The sequence below is a fragment of the Pundamilia nyererei genome, unplaced genomic scaffold, assembly GCF_000239375.1.
Source record: "Pundamilia nyererei isolate P.nyererei 1_Seehausen unplaced genomic scaffold, PunNye1.0 scaffold00050, whole genome shotgun sequence".
Classification (NCBI taxonomy): domain Eukaryota; kingdom Metazoa; phylum Chordata; class Actinopteri; order Cichliformes; family Cichlidae; genus Pundamilia; species Pundamilia nyererei.
The window spans coordinates 32,050-57,205 of record NW_005187451.1 but is presented as its reverse complement, the minus strand read 5'-3'; the positions used below and the strand labels follow the sequence as shown (position 1 = coordinate 57,205).

Below are 25,156 nucleotides of genomic sequence, written 5' to 3'. Positions count from 1 at the left end.
TAAACAGATGGATCTTTTTTAATTACAAATACATGTACATTTAACTGCACGGGATAGAAGTTGGGGCAAAACTGTAGCCTGTTCACAGCAAGAAGATATAAAATAGATTCCAGCTTTTCAATTCATATGAATGAGTGCTGCGCCGTGACGTGTAACAGACGTTAATTCTGGGTTTTTCCACAGCGTCCTTGCTCTGTACACACAGTCAAGCTTCTGTTTGGTCTTTTGTGTTAAGTTGAATCGGAAGCCCACGGGATTCTGGGTATACTCTTATCCATGCTTCCTTTTGAGTCTGTTCTGCATCAGCTGGCCTAGCTTTCATCCCCTCCTAGCGTCCTCGGCTCACTTCACCATGGCCAGGTCTTTGAGCGCGTGGCTTCGCTGCTTCTTGGCTTTATATCCAGGCCGGAGGAACTCGATCTTCCTCTTTTTGGCTTCGATTTTGTTCTTGTGCTTCTTCAGCTTCTTCTTTGCAGCGATGTCTGGGTTTGCGACCGCCTGCAGAGACCGGAGGAGAAATTGTGAGGACGTTCGATGGCAAATTAAAGCTGTTTCTCGTGTGTGTCTCATTGCGATGTCCATCATACCTGCATGGCTCTGTGTTGTTTGCGTGCCGCTCGTCTCTGTGAGAATTCCTTCTGGACGGCAGAGAAGGCCAGGGAGAATCTCTCCAGGCCCACCTGTTTCTTCATCAGCTCGATGAGCTCCTGAGCAAGGTTCTTCAGTGTGGGATCTGGATCAGAGATTAGGAGACAACAGGGGTCATTCAGTGAATCTAACACTTTTTGTCAGGATGTTTTTTTTTATTCTTGACAACACTGGTTCAGAGCAGTTACCCTGGTCTGCGTATGTGCTGTCCAGCTCTCTGTACAGTGGCGTGATTATTGTGGTCAAATACGGGGCGAGCCGTTCTTTCCCCAAGTCCATGGCCATTGCTCCCAGGAACTTAAACACGCACGTTCTCTGAGAGAAATCACAGTGAAGGACAAACAGTGTCACATTACGGGCACTTCAAATCATCACTGGGTTTAAAAACACTTGTCTTGTTTTTTTTAAGTTTACCTTGAGGGGAACTTTGGGAGCATATGCAGCTTCTCTCTTTGCCATCAGAGACAGCTTCTTCATCAGCCACAGCAGGGAAGGAGGCCTGTCTTCTTTGTCATCTTCTTCCTCCTCCTCCTCCTCCTCTTTTCCCTCTTCCTCTCTCTCCTCCTCTTCTTCATCTCCCTCATCACCATTCTCCATTTGCTCATCCTCTCCCTCTTTCTCTTCTTCCTGAGGAGTTATGATTTGGGACTCGGGGGAAATGAGGTAGATCACCTTGCCGACGAACAGCAAGTTCTTGATCACCTGTGGGTGAAGCAGAAGCGCCTCTGTTAGCCAAACACCTGTATGAGCTGATGTATGAGGTGCAGGAAGGCAGGTGTGTGGCTCGGTGGGGTTTGCGCACCTGCTCTCCTGACGCCGTGTCCAGGTACTTGGACTGCAGCTGATAGCAAAAAGACAGCGCCAACTCTCTCATCTAGATTTCAGAAAACAAAGGGAAAGAAGAAGATTTCATTTAAAATATAAGATGCAGAAATGAAGTCTGCTGCAAGAGGGAAAAAAAACAAAAACAAGCATCTTGGCTCTACCTTCTTATCCAGGTTGCAGGTGATAAAGTCGGTGGCTGCCAACTCTGATGAAGCATCTCCTTCGCCTCTCCAAACGGTGACCAGCTGCTCTGCCCGGTGAGCTGCAAACAGCTGGCCGAAAAGCTGTGAGGCCGTTAGCCACACCCAGCAGTGAGGGTACCGCAGGTGGGCTTCGATGTGACCTAAAATAAGGCAAAGACATGTTTTAATGAGCATGTGCAGAATGCATTTGTCAGTAACGGCGAGGTGATGCATGTGCGCTCTTTACCCCAGATGTTCCGGAGTGTGTCACTAGGCTTGCTGAGCTCCAGGAATCCACAGTGTTTGCTCAGCTTAGTGAGGAGAGTCAGATAACTGAAGAGCAGCCTGTCAGCTCCTTTCTCCTCCTGCTCCTCTTCGATCTGAAAGAGAAGCTTACAAATTAATCATTTATTCTGAACTCACTGCCTTCAATCGCACTTCTGCTCCTCCCTGTGTGATGACTCACATCTTCATAGTTGTCGGGGTCGATCTCCTTCTCCAGCAGCGGCAGCAGGTCCTCCAGTCGACGGGCAAATTTCTCCTCCTCCACCTCCACGAACAGGCCGCATATCTGCGCCCCGAGACGCCGCAGGCTGACCTGGGAAGGAGAACATTTCTCAGTTTATACAAGGACAGATTTTGTAATAGGACCTTTAATATATGGAGGGCCAAAACTGCCAAATGTTGAATAAATAAATAATTGACACAAGACATAAGTGCATCAAGTTTGCTTTTCTGTTGAAGAAATGTAATCTTTCATGCAACTTATTAATTTAATGTCACTATTTCCAAATGTAGCCACTACATGCACAATTAAACAAATTACATCAACCAGCGCTGTTAGCGTTAATCTCGTTAATAGGACGTTAACGCCATAACCGCATTCATGAGCTAGCGAGTTAACGCGGATCACCGCATGTGAGGGCTAAATGGGGCAATCCGCGTTAACTCGCTAGCGGAGATTAGCCGCGTTAATAACGCTGACTGCACTAATTTTGACATTACTACACTATAAAATATAAACAAAACGTTAAAAATTATCTATTATAACGGTTCACTTTAACTAAAAAACAAGCAAACTGTAAAACTGTTCCCCTGCAAAAATCTATACAATCACGGGCCACTTTAGGTACACCGGCTCAACTTCTCATTAATTCAAATATCTAATCAGCCAATCACATGGCAGCAACTCCACATATTTGGGGATGTAGTCATGGTCAAGACAACAATACAAAACTGAGCATGAGAATGGGGAGGAAAGATGATTTAAGTAACGTGGCGTGGTTATTGGTGCGAGAAGGGATGGTTTGAGTATTTCGGAAGCTGCTGGTCACACAACCACCAACAGGGTTTACAGAGAATAATCCGATAAACATAAAACATCCTGTTTCAGGAGAACGGCCAGAGTGCTTTGAACAGATGGGAAGGAAACAGTCACTCATAAAAACACAACCAAAATGCAAAAGAGCATTTCTGAACGCACACGTCTAACAATGAAGCAGATCGGTTACAGGAACTGAAGACCGCAGCGAGGGCCACTCCTCTCAGCTAAGAACTGGAAACTATTCCACCAAGAAATAAAGCACGCATGAAGAGCAAATGAGTTCCAAACCAGTAAAGCGTTTTTGTATGTACCTTTTCTGCATTCAGCCAAGTGCTGACAATGGAGAACAGCGTGTTCTGGTTGTTCGAGTCCAACTGTGTGAGCAGAGTCTTGATGGCCATGGCTGCCATCTTCTTGCACCGCGCCGAGTCATCGTTGACCACAACAAGAGCAAGCGGGGCAAAGAACAGAGCGCTGTGCCCCAAGAGAATTTTCTGAATGGGAGGGAAAGAAAAGAAGAAGCAATGTTTGACAACAGGACCGATGTTGTGAATGTGCAGTGCGGCTGGATTTCATTATCCTGCCGAGTATGCCGTTTCTATTATTTTGTATATTTTTACACACCTGAGGGAAAGTCTGGAAGATGTATGCCAGCATCTCCAGCACTGACTCCCTGCCCGTGTCTTGCTCATAGCGCAGCTGTGCCACCACAAACTCCAGGTGTAGTTTCAGCTTCTTCCCCAGCGGGTAGTCCAGCAGGTACTTCAGATAGATCTGCACCACATAAAAACATCATTTAGAAGCTGCACCTGAGAGTCTGCCAATGAGTCGGTGTGAAAGCAGAAAAGGAGTTTGTACCTGTCGACAGTGGATTCTGATCATAGCGTTGCTGCCAGTAACCGACAACTTGGCCACTTTTTTCATCACCTCCTCCATCTCGGGAACAACGAGCTTCCTGGACAGAATTGCCTGGAGTGTACACACACACACACACACGTGTAAGCACACCGCACATTACATTAGAAATGTTTCTGACTACAGCTCCACTGGTTTACCTTGAGCAGACCGAAGGCAGTAGCCTGGCGAGACTGGTCGTAGATGTCCTCCTCGGCGTATCCCAGAAGCACCTGCAGCTGCGTCTCAGAGATGTTGTTGGTTTTGACATTCTTCACCAGAACTGTCATGGCCTAGGAAAAAGAAAACATGTTACCTCATTCTCGATCATCTTTAAACCTCACTTTAAAGAGTACGATGCATTTTATACCTTGAAGCAGTTCTGGACCAGGTGGTAGTTCTCCCCGCGGGCGGCTCCAGCCTTGGAGTAATCCTTCAGCAGGACAAAGAGCTGCTTGGTCAGCTGCCCAGCGTTCTGCTCCACTGCTGGCAGAGGGAACTTTAACAGCCAAGTGAACGCTATCAGAGCCTCTGTGATCACCTGAGAGGGACACAAGCAGAGGTTGATGGAGGTTTATTTAAGCAATCCATGATAAAGAAAATAAAAAGATGCCCAGGTAAGTGTTGGTACCTTGACATGCATGGAGTCGAGGCAGGTGAGCAACAAGTGCACAAAAGGATCCAGCATTTCCAGGACTGAGGGATCGGATGATGTCACTTTGGATTTCTTCAAACTCAGGTGGAGCAGCTGAGCATTAGACACGTGCACACATTAACACACATTTATTCCTTCTTGAGATAAAAGTACAGGGTGCCATGTTACAGAGATCATTCGTATTGTTGGAGAAAGCGCACCTTGAGGCCGGCATCCACCAGGATGTGCATGTTGGTGCGGCTGCTGACAGGAGCTTTCTGACCTCCTCTCTTTGGAGTGGGAGGCAGGAGCAGACAGCTGGGAGGGGGTAGTCTGGGATCTGGGGGAGGCTTAGCTGATGCTTTGTCCCTACAAGCAAACATGACATAGGCAGAAAATTGGACAAAATATTAGAAATAATTTATTGCACTGTGATATTAGACTGTCTGTGTGCGTGTGTGTGTGTGTACCGGTCTCTTTTTGTTAGAAGTGGCAGGCTCTGGCTGACAAGGCCATGGCTCAGCAGAAGGATGTCTTGCGAAGTCATGCCGCTGTTGACAAGCAGACCTGAGACCAGTCGCCGCAGTATTGCAGCCACCCGATTACACACCTTCAAACTCGATGTAGCCTCCAAGATCTGGTTTGAGAAAAATAAACGTTAGAATAAAAGTTATATACGTGCGTAATATACCCGTCACCAAATTTCACCAAAATTTGTATCGACAACGGCATTTTGTTCGACGTATGAATTTTGTTGTTAATAATTAACAATTTAGTTAAAAATGTTGTTGCTAACGAAAGGAAACATGGACTTAAAAATTAAGAAAGAAATACTATTAAGTAATGTTAAAGACGCTAGCTAGCTAGCTAGCTAAAACAGCTAACAAAATTTATTTATGTACAAGAGTTATATAAAACGGATGTGTATTAAATATATCGTTATATTTAATTCAATCCAGCAGCTAGTTAGCTAACTACCTAGGTAGCTAACTAGCTGACAATTCAAGTATGTTAGATAGCATTTTTAATGAAGCTAAACCAGCCACACAGTAGGGCTGTTACTTCACTGATGTTAAGAAATGCTTTGCAATTTTTTGTAAACTCCATTTAAGTACTAGCTATGATTATTGTTTATATGTTTTTGTGTTTAAAGTTGTTACTTAATTACTTTGTTACTTAATAATAGATTTTAGAGATTTTAAAAGCTATAAGTTAAAAAGAAGAAAAGGAGCTCAGGTGATTTCATCCCGAAAACATTACTGGAGTGCAGATAAGTTATAACAGAAAACTAATTGTAAAAAAAGTCATTATTAGAGGCCTTCACAAAGGGTATTTAGCTAGGCAGGTAACCATGTGTTTGTACATTAATCAAAGTCTTAGTAAAGGCAAGAAACATGATTTATGTGATCAGTAGCGCCTGTTTGCCAAATATTTCATGTCAATAAGTTTGCTGGAAAGTTTTTAAAAAAAATGTAACCGAATGTAACCATCTTTATTTTTTGCTTTTTTATAATTATTGATTTTTAAAATATTTTTTTACATTTTATATTTGATAACCTGACAATCAGTCAATAATTCATTATTTGGCACATTTAGATGCATCTTCATCCTGTCAAAGGTAATCTTAAAACTGACAAAAAACAAACAAAAAAATCTTGTTGGCCACTTGGAAATATTATCCGCCACTGTGACTGATTACCAATTATCTTCTGTTTCTAAGTTCAAACCCCTCCTCACCTCCTTCAGGGGCAGTATGAGCTTGGTGATGCTCTCCTTGCTGCAGAATTGTGCCAGTAGCTCGTACGAGTCCATGCTCTTACTGTGGCGGGCCTCCATCAGCTTGGAAACGATACCCTTCACTTCCTTCTCCTCGGCGACCGTCCCAAACAGCTCGTTATTGAAGATCTGGTCAGTGGAGCAACAATAACAGAGAGGAGGAGAGTGTAATAGGGGGACAGAGATTAATATAAACACAAAAAAGTAAAAAGAAAAAATGTTCCTGAAAGACGTCAAGCTTACATCAATGAGCATGTTCATGCAGGGGTCCAGGTCTCCACTCTTTAGGGTTGGAGTGAGAGCTGAGAGCAGCTGGTACACTGTGAATGTTAACACGTGGAGCTGGATGGAGGAGGGACAAAAACAGACAAATATTAGGCTGATCAGGTTTGCCTCATGTCAACAAAGGTTTCTACTGTTATGACATCAACTGTAACATTAGATTATATTTCCTGTCTAGGGTTAGCTCAATTACATGTACTCATACAAGTCTGAGCATGCACATAAAAACATAACTGTCACGCTCTTTTATCACGTTTTACTTACTTGTACTTATGTTGGCATACTTCTACTTGAGGTACTCTTTTAAGCACATACTGCTGCATGATGCGTGCGCTATATTAAAGCTAAGGTGACCTGAAGCATTTATTGATGTTTGCAGGACTGCATTGTTGCGTGTGTGTTCCTACCTGGTATCCCTTGACCAGAACGCCTTGCATCTCTTTGAGCAGGTACTGCAGGTATCTGCAGCCTAAAGTCTCGATTATCTTCACCAGAGTTCCCCTTGCCACGTCACGGATCTCCTGGAAACGGTTCCTCAGCAGAACACAAATCTTGATCAGAATCCTGTAACAGAAGCAGAAATAATCAATCGGATGTCATATTACTGTCTAAGCTTTGAAATACACAGCAGATGATCTTTTTTGTGCTTATGGACACACGGCTGCGTACCCGGGGAGGTTGGCCTCCATGACGTGCGGAGGCAGCGTCTGCATTAGTTTGACCATGGCGAAGGCGATTGGTATCCGCACCACCTCCTCGTCTTTCACATCCTTTGACTTCACTGCCTTGTGCTCCTCGTCACGCTTCACCTGGAGGAAACCCACACATTATCACCATCACTCTGCTCCTGAAGGTTTTTAGAAAAACTACCAACACATCCACACGTTCGTGTGCGTCGTACCTTTGCATTGAGACACTTGTGGAGACGGGGCAGGACGCTCTCATTAACAGTCTGATGGATCAAACCAATCAGAGACTCCAACTCCTCCGCGCTCTGCGGCAGTCCACTCACTGCCGTGGATAATTTAGGAGCTGCCTGCGCCTTGACTTTAGTGGCAGGAGCTTCCTCCATTTCCATGGTGACATCAGTGGAAGCATTACCATCGACTTCCATCGCTTCCTCATCGTCGCTCGCGTCAGATTCGTCATCCGCAGCTACGTTCTCGTCGTCTGCGTTGATTTCCACACTCCCAGCTTCCCAAAGACACACATTTATATTTCTTTACTTCATTTATTCATGTAGCTAGTCAACAAAATTCACGTCACCCCCCAGAGCCGCTTACCCTCTCTGGCTTTGGCGGCTTCCATTTCTCTGCTGAGGGTCTGGTGGTCAAAATGGAAAGCCTCCAAGACTGTGACCAGCAAACTGGAGCAAGTAAAGCAGAACAACAGGTAGTGTAAAAAGAAAAGACAAAAAAGATATACTCAGATTACAAATATATGCAACCTTACCTGACAGCCAGTTTCTGTTCAGCCTGCGCTGTCTGCAGGATGTGGACGAACTGCTTGAGGTAGTAGAGGTATTTGGACCAGGTGAGCCTGCGACATACCGCGCCCACCACCTCCACCGATGCTGATATCATGTTCTCATGCTGCAGTATGGAAGGAGGAGAAAGAGGAAAGATTTTAGACACAAAGAAAAAGGAAAAAAATACGTCCTTAACTTTTAAAATGAAACCACAATCAAGTAACCTTCAGCATCTTTTCGTCCAGCAGGGCCGTCATGGCGTACGGCATGATGTAGTTCTGGAGGGAACGAGGTGTCAACAGCACCGTACCCTCGGTCAGCTGTTTGGCGAGCTTCCTCAGGGCACGACCCCGACGGTGGATCTGAACAGAGAGAAAAGGTGATCAGTGGGATAAAGGAGGAGGAGAAGGCAGAAGTGTGAGCTTTTGTGTTCCCTCTTTTACCTGGATGTGCTTCATATGCTCAAAGAAGTCAGACTCGGGGTCGCTGTAGTTGGCGAGCTGCACCAGGTCTCTAAACTCTTTCTTGGAAGGAAAGGTCTTCACCAGGCAGGCCAGTATGGTTGTATACTCATGCTGTACGCTCTTGAAAGATAAAAAAGCACAACAGAGTGAGCAAGTGAGTTTAGTGGCTTCACAGCATCTGTGTCATTTGACAGAAACAAGAAAGCGGTAACCATAGTTACAGCTGTTACCTCCGTTTTGCTGCGTAGGCCCTTGTGCACAGCGTCCAGGATGATGTGTTGCACCACGTCCCTGTAGATCTGTTCTCCGGGCCCGACCGCTGCCAGCTGGGCGATCACTGCAGACAGACACAAGGTGGCGTTGTCTCCCAGTGACATGTCCCCGATCTGCATCGGGGGAGCGAGATGAGAATAGAAGCAAAACATCAGCCAATGAAATGTTTATCCTGAAGGTAAACAACTTATAAAGTGTAACAGTGAATATTTATTTACCTCATAGGTGTGGAAACAATTGTGCATGACAGTGCTGATGTAGTCCAGGTCCAGAGTCTGCATGCCTTTAACTCGTCTGGTGGCGTCTTGGAACGCCGTCAGACGCACGTCAAAATGGATCTCATCCAAGTGTCGACTGTCAAACGCGTTCAGCTGCAAAGGTGAGCACAGGAAAAGCCCGTTAGCTGCTGCTCTTTGTATCGTGACCCAGACTGAACGTGACGGCAGAGGTTACAGTTCAGACCTGTAGAAAAGTTGGACATTATTTCCTCTCTAATGTTCCTCATCACAGTCATCTCACCTTTGTTGCCAAGTCAGTGATGTATGTGAGTGAAGGGTCCAGATCCGACAGAGTCTGAGAACAGAGCAGCGCACAGGAGGAGTCAATTAACAGGGCTACAAAAACTAATAACAACTTTCTTTTAACGGTTTTTTATAAGAACATTGGTTATTTGCTATTTTGGTTATTTTTCTTCATTTACACTGGCCGTCGCAGGCCACATACAGCCCACCAGACTGGTCAAACTCCACTTTCTGTCAGTATACAAAAGCTTAACTACAAATTTGATCCCTGAGATATTTTATTATTAGACAAAGAAGTGCAGTTTCAACAGTACTTTCTACACAATGAAGGAATACCGGCTTAAACTGTAAGCAGTAAACATTTAAAATGACAGAAATCTATTACTGGATTACATTAGTGTAGTATGAATGGTTATGGGAAAGTTCTGTATCAGTAAAAAATCTGCAAAACTTGTGAAAATACAGTTCAAAGTTCAAAATTGATTTCCCCCTTCACATTTTCCAGTGCCAGGCCACTTCTGGCCCCCAGGCCTTATGTTTCACACCATTGTTTTATACTACTTTTGGACACCCAGTGTAACGACATACAATAATTCCCACAGCTAATGTTGTACAGGAGTGAACACATCTCTCTTTTTATTTTATGTGGCTTGATGCACTGTCACAGAACAGTTTAGCTAGCATAAAGGATATTCAGTGCGGTGTAGCTAAGTGAAAACAAGAAGAAATTTAAAGACCTGCAGTTCCTTGAATGACCACTTGAGGCTGACTCTAAAAAACCAGTCAATCCCCATAGACTCTCATGATAAATTCACCAACTCACATGTCTGGTACAAAATTCTCAGTTCATAACAGCCGACAGGGTGTTGAATTTTTACATAATGCACCTCTTTCAACTAAGGCTTAAAATTAGGCCTAAATAGGGGCGTGGCTGCTTTGAATGACAGAACGACAGGCGGGAGCCAACACATGGCCGCTATAGCAGCTAGCTAGCTAGGTGTGCAGTGAACTGGAAAAGTAGTCGAATTTTTATTTTATTTTTGCTGAGTATCATTTACTCTTAGCTGGTAACTTCAAATACAGTCATCCACCTCCCCCCGATATGAATAAAAATAAATAAATAAAAATAACCCAAAGCCAAACACATTTCAACACAGTGGCTAACAGCAGGACTGTGGTGGAGAAAATGGTGAGATTAAGTGCTCTGGCCTGCTTTGCATCTGTCCACACGCTGATGGTTGATCTCACCATGCCTATATTATAAGTTCCAGACAGTGTAACGCTGCATTAGTTCTCTGCTGTACCTGGAAGACGTTGGTGAGGGCCTGCCTTGGCAGCTTGTTGTGAATGATGGAGAAGAGTTTGCTGAGCGGCCGGAGGAAGGCGGAGGGCTTGTCACACTGTCTCAGCAGGTTCTGTATGGTGGCCAGGAGGTCGATTTCTGTCTCCTGAAACAAAGTTTATCTTGAGCGGAACTTCTCGAGCACACACCATACGCTGCAAAAGTCTGCCTTTTATGTAAAAGTTTTTATAAATTCATTCATTCATTACTACAGATTGTTAAATGACTGTAATTTCAAGGTTCAACAAACTCAGTTGTAAGTCTTACTTGTGATTTGTTGCCTTTCTGGAGGTAAGGAAGCAGCAGGCTGATAAGCATCGAGCTCTGCTCCTTGCTGCTCACGAATCGGCTGACCCTGGCAGCGAGAGAGTGACACATCCTACTGTTAGCTAGGGAAGAGTCAACCGCGTGTATAACGATAACCACAACCACAATCATAATCATAACCTTTATCTCAACCCAAAATGAGTCACTTGACATTCAACTCACTTGGACAGGATGTTGAGCTCTTTGGCCACCTGTGCCCTGAACTTCTTCTTCTTGAGTCTGTCTGTGTTGCGTACAATTCCGCTGAAGTAGCGCAGCAGCGTGGGAATGTGAGGCAGCAGCAATCTGGAGCCTTGAGTAAGTGAATCTGGAGGATACAACATGTGCACGTTTAACGGTGATCAGAGGGAAATGAATCCTATTCTACATCCTAGAATGTAGCTAAGTCCAGTGGAGTGTTTGGGTTTAAACTAGATTAAAACTAATGATCCTATTAAAAAATTAGAATACTTTAAAATAAAATAATTAAACATATTAACCAAAAAATGGACTTAGCTACATTTTGGACCGTCTTTCCGGAATGCAGTAGCTAGCGAGCTTATCGGAGACTGTAACAGCCAATCAGAATTTTTGCATCCCAGTCTGTGATTGGTTAGTTTTGTGGCAACAACTGAGCGAGAGGGGCTGTTATTGTGTGTGTATATGTGTGTATATGGATAATAGCAAACACTGAAATGCATTTCTTGCACGCGGAAATTAATTTTGTTTGCTCAAATTAAACTTTTCTTCACGCAAAATAATTTTCTCCTCAAAATGCAACGTTTGTGCTTGCAAACTTTTTTTACATGCGCTCTGAATAGAGGCACAAAAATAACGCCATCAAATTCCTGTCACGATCTGCTAACCTGCTGTGATGAGAGCTCCCTCTGCAGGCTGTGGAAACACACAGCCGTTGACACTGAGCTCCGTCTCAGTTTCTGAGGCAACAAAGTCTGCAGCTGTTGCCAAATACTCGGCTATGTCCATTACTACTGCGATGGTTGCTGGAGATAATTTCTTAGCTGAGAGGAGGGCGAAGACATTTAGAAGGATGTCGCACTCTGGGTGGTCCGGCTTCTGCTTGGCAAGGAGGGGGAAGTACCTGAGACGGTAAAAAAATATATATCTTTGAGCACGCTTTACTAAGCCTGGATGAAGCTTTCAGCCGACACTCAGAAACATTTGTGAAGGATGCTGACCTGGCATCTTTGGACCACACATGGATAAGTTTCAGCAGAGGGGTGGGGGAGTAGGTGCTCTCTGTTGGGAGACGGCGCACCTGCATATAAAAAAACAAATTTAAACTCATCAGAAAGCCGGGACAAAGTAAAGAAATACTCAGTAAGAATACAAAAATCTTTCTCCAACGTGTACCTGAGGCCAGACCGCTGCCTCAAACACAGCATCAATCTCATCCGGCCTGAAGCTGTAGGTGTCGAAGCAATTGAAGAAGTCCAGGATCCTCAGGATCCCGAGTCTCCTCAGGTTCTTCAGAGGATTGATGCAGCCTGCTCGCAGCTGAGGAAGCAGATACGAACTTCTTTATATTTATGTTTTACAGAAAGTAATAAGGACTGTTAAAAAGTGTTAGGACTATTAAACAACTTCTACCCTGAAAGAATAATTCTGATTACCTGTTCTCTCTGGTCCAAAATGGTGGACACGGACGCTGTGACACACACTAGGATCTGCAGGACTTTGGGCAGGTAGACGTGGATGAGGTGGCCCAGTTTCTGGATCACCACATTTATAGTGTTCAGCAGGCTGTGGAGACGGCCCAGCGGCAGGACAGCACCCAGGTCGGTCTCTGCTACCGCCCTCTGAACTGCAGCCAGACATGAACCTGAGGACACAGGAGGAGGAAACGATGAATGAAATATTGGTTTGTTTTTTTTATAAACATTTGCATTAGATAGCAGCTCTCTGCGAGTGCCTGTTGTACCCAAATAGTCTGTGGAAGCACTTTGCTAGATGATCTCGCTTGGATTATCTGATAGCGTGCAACAATGTTGTCCAATATTACTTCGGGCTCTCAACAAAACTACATGGCATCTGTTTCTAATAAAGCCTTAAAAGCCAAACATCTGTTGCCGTTCTACAAACATAGAAAATGTATATATAAACTGTAAATAGATGCAGGCACTCTGCAACCTTCCTTTTATGTAGGAATGCACCAGTTGAATCAAGTCCCTCACTACAAAGCGATGCGTTGCAGACAAGATGCACATTTTACCACAAACTGACTCGGATTAATTGCTACCTGTTGACACTCTGTCTGTTTTTATAAATTACTTGTGACGTTTTCGTATCCTACCTTGGCAGTGATGGCTCACTGACTCAAAAAGCAGGTCAATGAACATCTCCAGCTCCTCAGCCTGACATCCTGCCAGGAAGCGTAGAATGATGGAGGACCGGTAGGTAGCGCTCGCCTTCCCCTGAAACTTGCTGCCTGCTTTGGAGCGCAGACGACCAAACAGGATCCTGCGTCGTACACAACACAACACTGAGCTGTACAAACTTACGATAAAATCCGGGATTATCTGAAAGAAATTTTCCCCTTAAAGCCAAAATAAATTTAGAAATGAAAGTTAAAGGTAGTAAAAATGTTTTACTACTTCTCCACAAATCCACAGCATGAAGCTGTGATCATACTGATTTATGTAAAACACTGGACGGATGTAATGCAGAACAAGAAGCTTGTTCCCTGTAATTGCTATCAGACGCACTATTAAAAAAGCAAAACACAGAAGCAATGTTCAGTAACTGGAGGGTATCAGACCAACAGCCAGAATGTGAACAAAAGCAACATCCTCTTTTTCTCGACACCAGAGTTCATCTATGAACTAAAAACGCAATATGTAACCTTATTTAATAACCAAGTAAAAATACTGTGAAAGAGTCAGAAGTTTTGGGCAAAACACCTTCTCTTTGTTGTTGTTGTGTGGTAAATTAAAATGATGATATTGCTCATGCATGCTTATGCTGCCTCTACCTTTACAGTGGAACTTGTACAGTACCTCATGAGCAGCGGTATAAGTTTGCCTCTGTGGGAAGCATCAACCACTCCGGTCTCCTCAGAGATGTTGAAATGGACGATTTCCTCTTTGAAGTGTTTGTCATCCAGCAGCCTCTCAAGATTCTCCCTGAAAAAATGCAAACACACACACGCAGGTCTAATCACTCTGTAAAGGTGTTGCAGAACCTTTGCTAAAATATCTTCTCCATATTGTAATAAGTTTCATAAGCACAAACAATACATGTGTCGTATGAAAGAATAAGAATTCCATCTACAAAATAATGTAATTAAGACTCTGAAAGCAGCTCAGTGTGTCAGGCTGATCCTGAACAAAGCACCAAACACACACACACACACACACACACACACACACACACACACACACACACACACACACACACACACACACACACACACGTGTCTGTAATGCTAACGGCCCCTGGATCAGACCGTCTGTCTGCGGCTTGGCTGAATGTGTGGTAAATGGATATCTTGATAACAGACAGCAGAGAACATAATGTCAAACAGAAACAGCACGGAGGTGGAACTCAGCATTCCTACATCTGTAACCACAGAGGGCTGATGATAAGAGCCTTAACAATAAAACCACTGAAGAAGAGACAGAGGGAGAGAGAGCTGCTGCCAAAGAGAAATTGCACTGTAATCACGTCCTCTCCGTCTCCTGAGGTGATTAAGGTAGTTTCCTTACTTGTACGGAACTATGTTGGGGTCCTTGTATGTGATGACACACTCCAGGGCCACTTGCTGAATCTGCTGATCCTGATGGGTGAGCAGCTGAACAACAGATAGATAAGACAAGAAATCTGTGATACAACTGCAAGAAAATAGCAACTGCCTCAAAAATGACTCGAGTAAGGGAACAACTCGTATGTTTTAAGGACAGGGTGTGTGACGCTGCATGCTACAGACTTGGGCACTACCTGATTATAGAGCTCACGGAGGCTGCTTTCCAGATAGAGAGCTCGAGGGTTGGTGAACTTGGCAAATACTTTCAGATGAGCGATGAGCTGTCTGAGAAACAAAAGACAAATTCAGTTCATTATGTTCTTCTACTTACTGTACAATACACTAGAATTATATTACAGTTATATCAAAGTTTTATTTAAAAAATGAAGGTTTTCTGGTACATATAAGTTGATGAACATACTTCATACCGTGTACATTATAACATACCATAATAGACCCATTTCTGTAATATACTCACATATCTATATTATTGCTAATATATATTGTAATATATCTATATCACTAAAGAACTTCTGGATGGATGCAAACTGCATTTCGTTGCCCTGTACCTGTGCATGTGCAATGACAATAAAGTTGAATTCTATTCTATTCTATGAAGTCTTTATTTAATTCTGCACACTGGGTAAAAACTACCCCCACGCCCAAGTGCTTGCAACACATGGCCGCCCCTCCCTGAGTCTGCTGGAGGCTCTTTCCTGTTAAAAGCGAGTTTTTCCTTCCCACTGTCGCCTAGTACTTGTTCATAGGGGGGGAAGTCTGATTGCTGGGGTTTTCTCTCTATTATTGTAGAGTCTAAAGCCCCAGATGGCCACTGTTTTTGTGATTTGGAATTATAAAAATAAAGCTGAATTAAATTGAACTGGTAACCCATAGAGCTAAAAAAAAAGAAAAAAGAAAAAAAAGAAATTGTGGCAAAAGCTGCAGTTCCCTGATTGGCCACTTGAGGCTAATCCAAAAGAGACACGATCCACATAGACTTCCATGGTAAAATGCCAAACGTCAAAGCAGAAATAACATCTGATAAAGGTTTGGTGCAAACACATTTTTGGTCTCTTGGTCACTTTTAACCCCATAAAACCTGGAGAGAAATGTATTTTTATAACTTGCTCTTTTAAACCACATCAAGGTGAAATTTAGGAGAGTGGTCTCTAATAACAAGGAACTTAGGTGGCTTTTTGGGAGATATTTTTAGACAATTATCCAACAAATAAATTGAATGCTGTGCAGTTAAATACCTTAAACACACTTTACATGAAGTCTAAAGTGAAAATGGAAACCAGACATGACACTAGTAACTACAAATAATAAAGCAGCTATTACTTTGACATCAGAGCAATAACGTGGGGAAAAAAATTATGGTAAAATCAAAAACAGCTTGCAAATCATAACCCTGAAAACAACGTCATCGCTTTGAGGACAGCAGTATTACAAATATTTCTTACTTGGCCGTTGCTCTTCTTGGAAGTGACTTCCTCAGCTGTTTGCTTCCTTCCTCTGCCTCCTCCTCCTCTTCCCCTTCTTCCATGTGCTCAGTCATCCCCGATTTATCCTCCAGGGCAGCATCGCTTCTCTTCCTCAGGTCCTGAGTGGGCGCCACCAGCAGGTCTGTGAGATAAAACTCATTCCTGCAAACAAGCGCCGAGTTTAAGATCAGATAACAGAACATATTCTTCTGATGGAATTTAAGGAAAATGGTCAATCAGCTGACACTGACCTGATAAACCTGAGCAGCAGCGGGGTCAGTTCCCGGCTGCGTGGCTCCACTCTGTCGGTAAACTGGGCCATAGCGCGCCACAGTAAACTGCGGAAGTTAGTGAAGTCTGTCCTTTCACTGGGGTCGGAGGCCAATTTCAGCTGCTCTAGGAAAAGAGTCCCCACATCCCCGCTTTCAATGACATCACAGCCTGGCTCGCTCTGAACACTGGGCTTTTCTTCATCATCATCTTCTTCTTCTTCTTCCAATTCCTTCTCTGTTACATGCAGAAAGCAGAATTCCCTTTTAACGTGTTTTTGGCAGTTCAAGGGATTCATAGGTAAATAAATGCCATTATAATTACATGCTGTGACACAAGTACCAAACAGCCTTACCTGCCAGCCCGGCCACCATCTCCAGATGTTCATGGTACACCATCCAGAAGTCCTTGTTGTCCATGCCTCTGGCATGGCTCCTGCAACGAGGAAAGACAGAAACCCATTTACGCCAAATGTTTTCCAAGGATACCTCAAAGTGTCAATTTAGTTTTAAAGGAAATGCAGACAAATGTCTGTAATTTGACAGAAAGGCCAGCTTAGAGCAAATCCCCAGCATTCGATAGCAGCATACTCATTTAGAAAGGCCCAAGTAACAAGACTGGAGCATAGATGATGGAACGTACATGGTTTTTGAAGTATAAACAAGCGTGATTATTTTACACTCACACAATAAGTTCAATGACTGGGTCCCACAGTGGCCTGAAGTTCACAAACAGCATTGCAATGAGGTACCGCAGAGGAACCTGAAGTCAAACAAGAGGAAGGTTATCCACCCAAGCATCTAAAAATAAACGGGACTCGTATAACTTCTCTGTAACTACATTATACGGTGGCTCTGAGAGGCCAAACGGACTGCAACTTAAGAAAACACCAGCAATAAGATAAACGCTGCAAAAGCACACAAAACACAACGGGAACAGGAAAAAAGAAAACAGAAATAGAAAAAACTGTTTTCCAAAAGCACAAGGGAAGTGTTTCTGGGGAGACAATAACCTGACGGACCAGTTGCAGGAACCAAAACATGCTAGGTAAGTGTGTTTTAATCACATCATTCACATAATGCTGATGATGGATTTTTAGGCTAATAGTTAGGCTAACACACTTGCCTCTCATCTTTACTTTGCTCATAAAACTGATGAATCCTCTACAACTGGTCCGTCAGGGTTATTGTCTCCCCAGAAACACTTCCCTTGTGCTTTTGGAAAACTGTTTTTTCCTATTTCCGTTGTGTTTTTGTGCTTTTGCAGCGTTTATCTTATTGCTGGTGTTTCTTAAGTTGCGGCCCGTTTGGCCTCTCAGGGCCACCGTAACATTATTATATATGCCAACATACTGTATTTATACTCTCTGCAACAATAAAAAAAAAACTTATCACATGATAAAGAACACGCATCATTAATCATCCTGTCATGCTTTCATCCCTGCTCTTCTCTATACCTGCTGGATGGTGCCAGGAGGTCCGCGGGGCAGGCTGCGCGGCACCAGGTCGTGTCTCAGCTTCCGGAGGTGAAGCAGCTTCTCTCTGTAGTCGTGCACTGAAGCCGGCACCAACTGCGCCTGCAGACACACTGCGAACACCGACTGCACCTCCACATTATCCTCACCCTGGACGAAGACAGTCGAACAACATTTCCAATAACTCCAAACTTTAAATGTGTTTAATGAGAATCTGCGGGTGTTGTACCTCAGTCTGTGGAGGGAGCTCTGCATCGAACTGAGAGAAGAGCCTCAGAGTCAGCAGACGAATCTGAATTTTTTAAAAAAAAGAACAAAACTGTGTTTAAATATGTCTGTTTTCACCAACACCCAAACCACCAGCGCCTTCAGGTTGTGAGATATCTTAACTTTAAGGGGGGAAAATTTGGTCTTTAAACTATTCTGAAATGTCCTGTGATCTGGCACAAACCTTAGAAATGTTGGACGAGAGGTTGCAGTACAGCATCTGGTAGAGTTCAAGCAAGGCATTGTGGGATAGGTGCTCTGAAACCCCACTGAGTGACAGACGGGTGTAGTACAAGTCTGCTAGCAGCAGAGCTGACAGGTCTGTGGGAAATTTCCTGTGATAATCACGACGACAGCGGTTACAGGTTGTTGAAAGGTGTTTTGAATCTGATGCAATAGATGGAAAATCATTCGGCAACAGAGAAAGGGTGCTAAATGTGTTTTTAGGTCGCACACGCAGAGCTTACTGTAGGATCGAGTTGACTTTTTCCACCGTGACCAGTGAGAGAAGCTGGGCAGAGCTGTCCAGAGACAGGAGGCAGCTCAGGGCTTGCCTGGCTACGAACAGAGCAGCTGGAGAGAGGACAGGAAAGAAAGGAGTCACTCAATTTGCAATTTAAAGAAAAATCATTGTTTACTTTTTCACCCCTCACCAGTTTTGGGGAAAACCTCATTAAATTTTGGGGGATTAAATATATAAAGTATTTTAATTTTCCTCTTCATTTAATCTGTTTTTGTTTTGGTGCCCAAATTTAGGGTTGTAGAAATCCCAGACATGAAGTTTAAGGTTAACTCAGACTTTTAAAAAATAACTAAAATCACAACCAGTCATTCTAACTTGTTGGTAAATGATTAATTCCAGTTCTTATTTTATTTGCTTTGGATGTACTTGTTAATTACCCCACTGAGCCGTATGAAACTGCAACCAAATGAAAACATTTGTGTTAATAAAAAACCAACCACACAAATAATCACAAACCTTTCCCTAGTTTCTCTGCCTCGATCTCACACAGGAGGCGGTTTAGGAAAGCTGTCACATCAGGTACGACAGCGGCTGGAGCCAGAGGCCTGAAGCAAAAGAGTGTAAATATTAACATTTAACATGTTTCTCTCTTTTTTTGCCTGTGTATGAATACACTGTAAGCTGACAAAGAAAAAACTGAAACTTTCCCCAACTCTCTGGGTCAGGGGCCCCCAACGCCGACTAAATCTTCTTTTTTTTGGTACTGGTTTTATTTTGTTATATTTATCTGCGACACCTTAAAGGCCGGTTCGTGAAAATACTGACGGACATAAACTGGTCCGTGGCGCAAAAAAGGTGGGGACCGCTGCTCCGGGTTGCCTCTGAGGTGTGGTCGGTTTTTATTTTAAGCACTCGGGTTGAGTTTGCCATGAAAATCCAGAGGAAGTGATGGATCCCTGGCTCCTGAATGCCTCACTTCTGCTCCCTGGCAGCAGCAACTTTGAGCCACAACTAGTAAAGTTAGGTCACAGCAACCTTTGTCCAAACTACAGGCTCCCAGCACAAAAGCCAGTTTTACGCATTGAACAGACAGGAGAATAAGGAATGTATGAAACTACAATGCAGGACCAAAACTAATCCTCTCCAGGCATCTTCTCTGGATGTTGGCTGCCTTTTGTTTTGTTCTCGGTTAAGATGACTTAAACAACGTTGAGCTTCGAGCTCCAGGGGAGGCCAATCCATGACTGATGTGCTTCTGTGTTCATATTTCTATCAATTTTGACAAGATCCCAACAGCACTGGCTGACAAAAGCCCCAAACCATGACAGAGCCTCTAAGACGCTTTACAAATGCCTGTAGACACTCACTGTTGTAGCTCTCTCCTGACCACCTCCTCATTTTGACCAATGCTGTTGCACACGTGACCAAAAGGAGTCTGACTGCAGGGAGGAGTTACCTGAGATGAGGCAGCAGTACAAGTGCAGCCCACGGCAGCGAGAGGTTACTGACGGGTTGGTCCTGCTCATCGGGAATTTTGATCATTGACAGCACCAGCTCAGGCACAGCTAGTTGCTCTGACTCCGCATGGCTCCGCTGAATTTCCTCCTTCCTGCTAAACACTCTGCTGGAGGAGAAAACAGATTTACCTCGCGGAAAATGACACGACAACAGTAGAAAACAACATTTCACCGTAGAATCTCACCCTGTTGTCTGACCGGTGAAAAGCAGTGGGTAGGTTTCAAAGGCCATGGAGCCATCTGTGGGGGGCGGAGCTTTAGCGAGGATCAGACTGACCAGAACATCCAGGCTGCTGTGGCGAGAGAGGGCATCACCCTGGTTGAACAGCCCTGTGGTGAAGCGCAGCAGGGTGGGGAGGAAGAGCTGGAGGACAGCAGAGGAGGAAGCCAGTTAGTCCGCGAGATTTAAAAGAAACAGAGGAAAATAAAAAGTGAACTCACCTGCTCAAACTGTTTCATGGTGAACATCTCTTTGGTGAACTCCAGAATCAGATCGTGCCCCACAGTGCTCCGAAATATCTAATAAAGAAGATTTCCAGAGAGTCTGCACGTAAGCAACGGGCAACTTTCTCTTTCTGGTCGTGTTTATAATGCAGTCCTTACGCACACCGTGACACCAGATGCAAAAAAACATCTTTACATGCACAAACCTTTTGCACAGTCTCTTGGATGAGTGAGTTTGGCAGGCTGACGTTCTCCCCGAGGAGCAGAGAGGATGTGATCTGGAGAAGAAGACGGGAGCAGGAAGCTGACAGAGACGAGCTCTGAATCAGCCTCAACACCGTCTGCGAGGACGAGATCGTACCATGAGACGCCACCTTCATATGCCCGCACATAATCCATGGAATTTCTCGCATTTCTATATATAATTCAATCTCATAGATTCTCCTCTCACCTGGCAGACAGACTCCGGTTTGGTAATCTTGGCTCCACCCTTGTGGGATGCCAGGGTGTGCAGAATGAACAGAAGGCTCTCCAGCTGCTCTGTTGCCGGGTCTGCGTCTTTCCCCTTTGCCTCCATAATATCCAGCACCTCCGACATGCTGGCCTTAAGAAGAGGACACGGCGCCATCAAATCACGTGGCAAGGAGTGAAAATGGTAAATGGCCTGTATTTATATAGCGCTTTACTAGTCCCTAAGGACCCCAAAGCGCTTTACATATCCAGTCATCCACCCATTCACACACACATTCACACACTGGTGATGGCAGCTACATTGTAGCCACAGCCACCCTGGGGCGCACTGACAGAGGCGAGGCTGCCGGACACTGGCGCCACCGGGCCCTCTGACCACCACCAGGAGGCAACGGGTGAAGTGTCTTGCCCAAGGACACAACGACCGAGACTGTCCAAGCCGGGGCTCGAACCGACAACCTTCCGATTACAAGGCGAACTCCCAACTCTTAAGCCACGATCGCCCAAAAAGGTGCAGAAAAGACACCAAATAGAGTCCAGCCTTACCTGGAGGGACTCCCACAAAACCAGCATGTGTTCTCTGTCCACGTGATCGGCTGCTGCCTGGGCCATGTGATCCAGAGCGTCCCTAACAGAGGTCCACGGGAGAGAGACCCCACAGCTCATTGTTGGGCCAAGCTTACGCAATGCCACAGAGAAAGCCTGGAAAGATAAAAAGGTTGCTTAACACATCAGGTTATATAAACAACACCTAAAAGTGCTTAATTCAACCTAAGTGACGTCCATCCCGCGCAGTCACTCTGTTAACTCACATTAGCAGCACAGGAGTGGAACATGTTTCGCACTCCTTTGCACATCTCAAACAGCAGCTGGCCCGTTCCCTCCACCTTCTCAGGGTGCTCCTCTAGGTCGGAGAGCACGTGGGTGAGCAGAGCATCGAGATCTGGAACCTGCAGACAAAGTGATACACCAGTTCATCGGGGAAAACGACGACAAATAAAGAAATACAGTAGAAGGAAAGAAACTGCTACAAGCTCAGGAGTTAGCGCAGGTCATCGGTAATCAGAAGTTTGGCAGCTCGATCCCTGGCTGCTCCAGTCTGCATGCCAACCTATCCTTGGGAAAGATGCTAACCCAAGTCCCTCCCAACAAGTACATCGGCGTGTGAATGTGTGTGAGTGTTAGATAAAGGTGCACTTAGAGGTAGAAATAAGTGCTGAGTGGACAGGAGAAAAGCGCTGTACAACAACCGTCTATAATAATAGACATTGGAAATAATAATGTTCAATGGAAATGTATCGCAGCAGATGACAAGTAAATCAAAAGTAACAAGAAGTGGAGACATGAACCCAAATCACCAACCTTTCGCATCAAAAAGGAGAAGCTTTCTGCTGCAAACATGCGGATGTGCTCCTTCTTGTGTGCCAGCAGGCTGCTATACAAACTGTGGGGTGGAAAGAGGTTTCACATTTAACCATCATATGTGCATCTGATCTCTAGTAACACAAGTAACCTGCGAAGGATGCAGAAGGAAAACCAGAGCACTTCTAGGGTCAAATTACAAAGCATACACCCATTTTCACCCACTTTGCTTCCCAAAACTAGCTCCTTGGGTCGTTTTAAGTCTTAAAAATAGATTCCTGATTATCTCAAATTTCATTAAAAAATAAAAATCACTCGCCCCTCTGACTTTATGTTATGCCTCACCTGTAGATATTGGTCATGTCCTTCACCATAAGCCTCCACAGGTACTTGTAGAGGTAGGAGAGGCAGGTGAAACTCCACTCCAGGAGCTCTGTGTCCTTTGTGTCCAGCAGTGAGGTGATCAGAAGGAAGAAATCTGGGAAGTGGGGGTAAAAGTCGGTCTGCAGGTCTCTGGCCAGCTGCACCACGAGGCTAGAGGAAGAAATTAGGCGCTTAGATTGCAGCCTGATGATCCTATGCAAGCCTACAGCTACAAAAAATAACATAAAATACTTCTTACTCTAGCAGGGGTTGGTAGGCCAGACTGTTTTGGACGGCCAGGTGGGTTTTCAGAGATTCCACGATGGACTTCTGATGGAAAACCAGCATGTTGAATGACTGGCTCTTGTTGGAAACCTCTTTCAGAAACGTGGCTGTGAAGGAAAAGTATTAGATTCGTGTGCAAATCTCTTCAACAAAATACTAACACACAAGCTCCCCCTCAGTATGGGATACTTCATGTTTCCTTATACATACTGAAATGTTCTGTCAAGTTGAGGTCCCTCCATTTTGTCAGTCCTTCAGAGAAGTATGTTTCTACTTCCTGCAAAGAGAGCAAAACAGTCCTCACCAGTAAGACACAGATGAATGGATGAGAGTGGTGATCGTAATAAGAAGCGGAACATTTTCATTCCAAACCTCAGCGTAAGATCCAGTTCTGTCAATGCGATGGATCACGTTGATGTTGACGTTGGCGAGTCTTTCAGCAAATGTGAGAAACTTAAAAAAGACAAAAACAAACACACAAACAAAACAAACCCAGATCACATGACTTTAAACGTGCTGCAGATGGTACACAAATTGTTCTAAATGTGACAGAGTCATACCAAACTAGCTTTTCCCCAGCTCTGTCTTTGCTGCTGTACTATTAACACGCCGCAGAGTGTTTGTGGGCTCTTACCCTGAAGGTGTTCTCAGATTTGTGATACGAAGACTTGGATTTGATCTTCATCTTGGCCTCGTCGCTTGATAAGAAAAGAGCGGATTTCCAGAGATCTGTGTGCGGCTTAAAAGACTCATGAAAACTGCACTTTGTTTTTCTTTCTTTCTTTTAGCTAATGTTACAACTGTTTACACACACGCCGACAACAGGAGGCAGCCATGCTGAGCAAAGAATTATGGGAAGTTTTCCTCTCTCCGCGTGGTTAGACCGAAGACAAGCTAAAAGGCGAGAGAAGTAACCCATAGTTACTTCCGGTTTCGTTTGTGCTCTCTCGTCTCTCTGCTTCTCAAGTTATTTAGGTTCTAAATGCACAAAAAAAAGAACAAATAAGGATTTTTAGACTTTGTTAGACATGCCAGAATAGACTTCAACACAAAGAAAACAATAGTAAAGCAATATTTATTTAACCCTGCCTGAAATCGTTCTACGGAGCGCCACTGGGTCCAAATCATATGACCATATCCCGATTACCTACATTTAACAAGGACAACAGAGTTTGGTGTCCACTAAACTTTCACATTATTGTAAGCGTTATGGGTTATGTTTCATTTAAATGTTTAACTGACTGGAGAAAAATATTTATGGTGGATGCAACATTTTTATTTCCTAAAAGGACATCATCATATCTGCCCATCCATCCAAATAAGACGTGACCAGACTGGTAAACGTGCCACTCAAGCAACTATTCACACTAATAACATCTGAGTCTTTACCAAAAGTGAGAGGCTTGCTGTAAACAGAAAAAAACATACTTTATGGTTTATTATTAATGTATAAATTGTTAGAGTTATATTATTTTTTCATGGTAGTGGCGCTTTTTTTGGAAAGAGTTTAGTTTCTTGAGTGGCTATTTGAAGATGGCTTTAAAAGTTAGTCAGTCCCCAATTTTAAAATGTTCATCTTCAGTCATAAATTAACTTATTTACAGCCTCATATAAAAACACATATTTTCCCCTTTGTGAGGACTATGTTGGGAGTGAATTTATATAAAGTATGATATGTATATAATCATTTATATACTCCCCAGAGATCATTACATACCTGATGTAGTTCACTGGTTTTTATCATACTTGAGTTACCATGTGGAGATTTGGGTTACCATTTACAAAAGTACACCATGTCATACAAAATAGAAATAAGGGTGCTTAAGTATAGTTAACAAGGGTTGTAGCACAAACATTCATTATTTTTAAGGTCACACGTGGTAAAAAAAAAAAAAAGTACATTTATTTATGGATGATGTCTATGTATATATTAGACTGTATAATCAAAACAGATATATACAATCAGCTAAATAGGGGTTGGACATAATAAGCATGTGTTACCTCCTACTGAGTTTCAAACAGGGAATGATCAATATTTCTCATCATTTGAATAT

The 25,156-nt window shown here is 43.8% G+C and overlaps 1 protein-coding gene across 2 annotated transcripts; it reads right to left on the bottom strand.

Moving 5' to 3' along the window:
• Window positions 1-23,943, bottom strand: utp20 (UTP20 small subunit processome component). 2 transcript variants are annotated; one of them, XM_005733076.1, is made up of 61 exons: window positions 23,737-23,943; window positions 23,475-23,555; window positions 23,313-23,379; window positions 23,077-23,209; window positions 22,800-22,988; window positions 22,455-22,536; window positions 21,905-22,042; window positions 21,639-21,794; window positions 21,073-21,225; window positions 20,828-20,962; window positions 20,619-20,696; window positions 20,363-20,541; window positions 20,117-20,284; window positions 19,177-19,265; window positions 18,665-18,770; window positions 18,382-18,532; window positions 18,160-18,222; window positions 17,913-18,080; window positions 17,142-17,218; window positions 16,812-16,891; window positions 16,438-16,693; window positions 16,166-16,348; window positions 14,897-14,987; window positions 14,665-14,750; window positions 13,957-14,082; window positions 13,254-13,420; window positions 12,574-12,782; window positions 12,314-12,457; window positions 12,139-12,218; window positions 11,806-12,041; window positions 11,123-11,267; window positions 10,901-10,988; window positions 10,596-10,739; window positions 9,290-9,343; window positions 8,989-9,141; window positions 8,728-8,883; window positions 8,477-8,617; window positions 8,258-8,395; window positions 8,018-8,157; window positions 7,849-7,931; window positions 7,467-7,759; window positions 7,235-7,374; window positions 6,973-7,129; window positions 6,527-6,625; window positions 6,245-6,412; window positions 4,978-5,144; window positions 4,729-4,876; window positions 4,505-4,621; window positions 4,244-4,414; window positions 4,035-4,166; window positions 3,838-3,948; window positions 3,604-3,753; window positions 3,291-3,473; window positions 2,122-2,253; window positions 1,903-2,035; window positions 1,635-1,816; window positions 1,451-1,522; window positions 1,063-1,350; window positions 837-963; window positions 588-733; window positions 1-498 (listed from the first exon to the last, which is right to left on the bottom strand). In XM_005733076.1, exons 1-61 carry the CDS (start codon window positions 23,785-23,787, stop codon window positions 343-345), a joined length of 8,436 nt encoding a protein of 2,811 aa, XP_005733133.1. In that variant the 5' UTR covers window positions 23,788-23,943; the 3' UTR covers window positions 1-342. The 2 variants fall into 2 exon arrangements, with proteins under 2 accessions (XP_005733133.1, XP_005733134.1); XM_005733077.1 differs by having other exon boundaries at window positions 20,117-20,281.
• Window positions 23,944-25,156: the final 1,213 nt, after the last annotated feature.

Coding starts and splice junctions, on each gene's coding strand:
- utp20 (XM_005733076.1), bottom strand. CDS start 23,787: ATGAAGATCAAATCCAAGTCTTCGTATCACAAATCTGAGAACACCTTC. Junction 7,932..8,017: donor GAACAGAAACTGGCTGTCAG/GTAAGGTTGCAT, acceptor TACTTGCTCCAG/TTTGCTGGTCACAGTCTTGG. Junction 5,145..6,244: donor TCATACTGCCCCTGAAGGAG/GTGAGGAGGGGT, acceptor TTCTCAAACCAG/ATCTTGGAGGCTACATCGAG.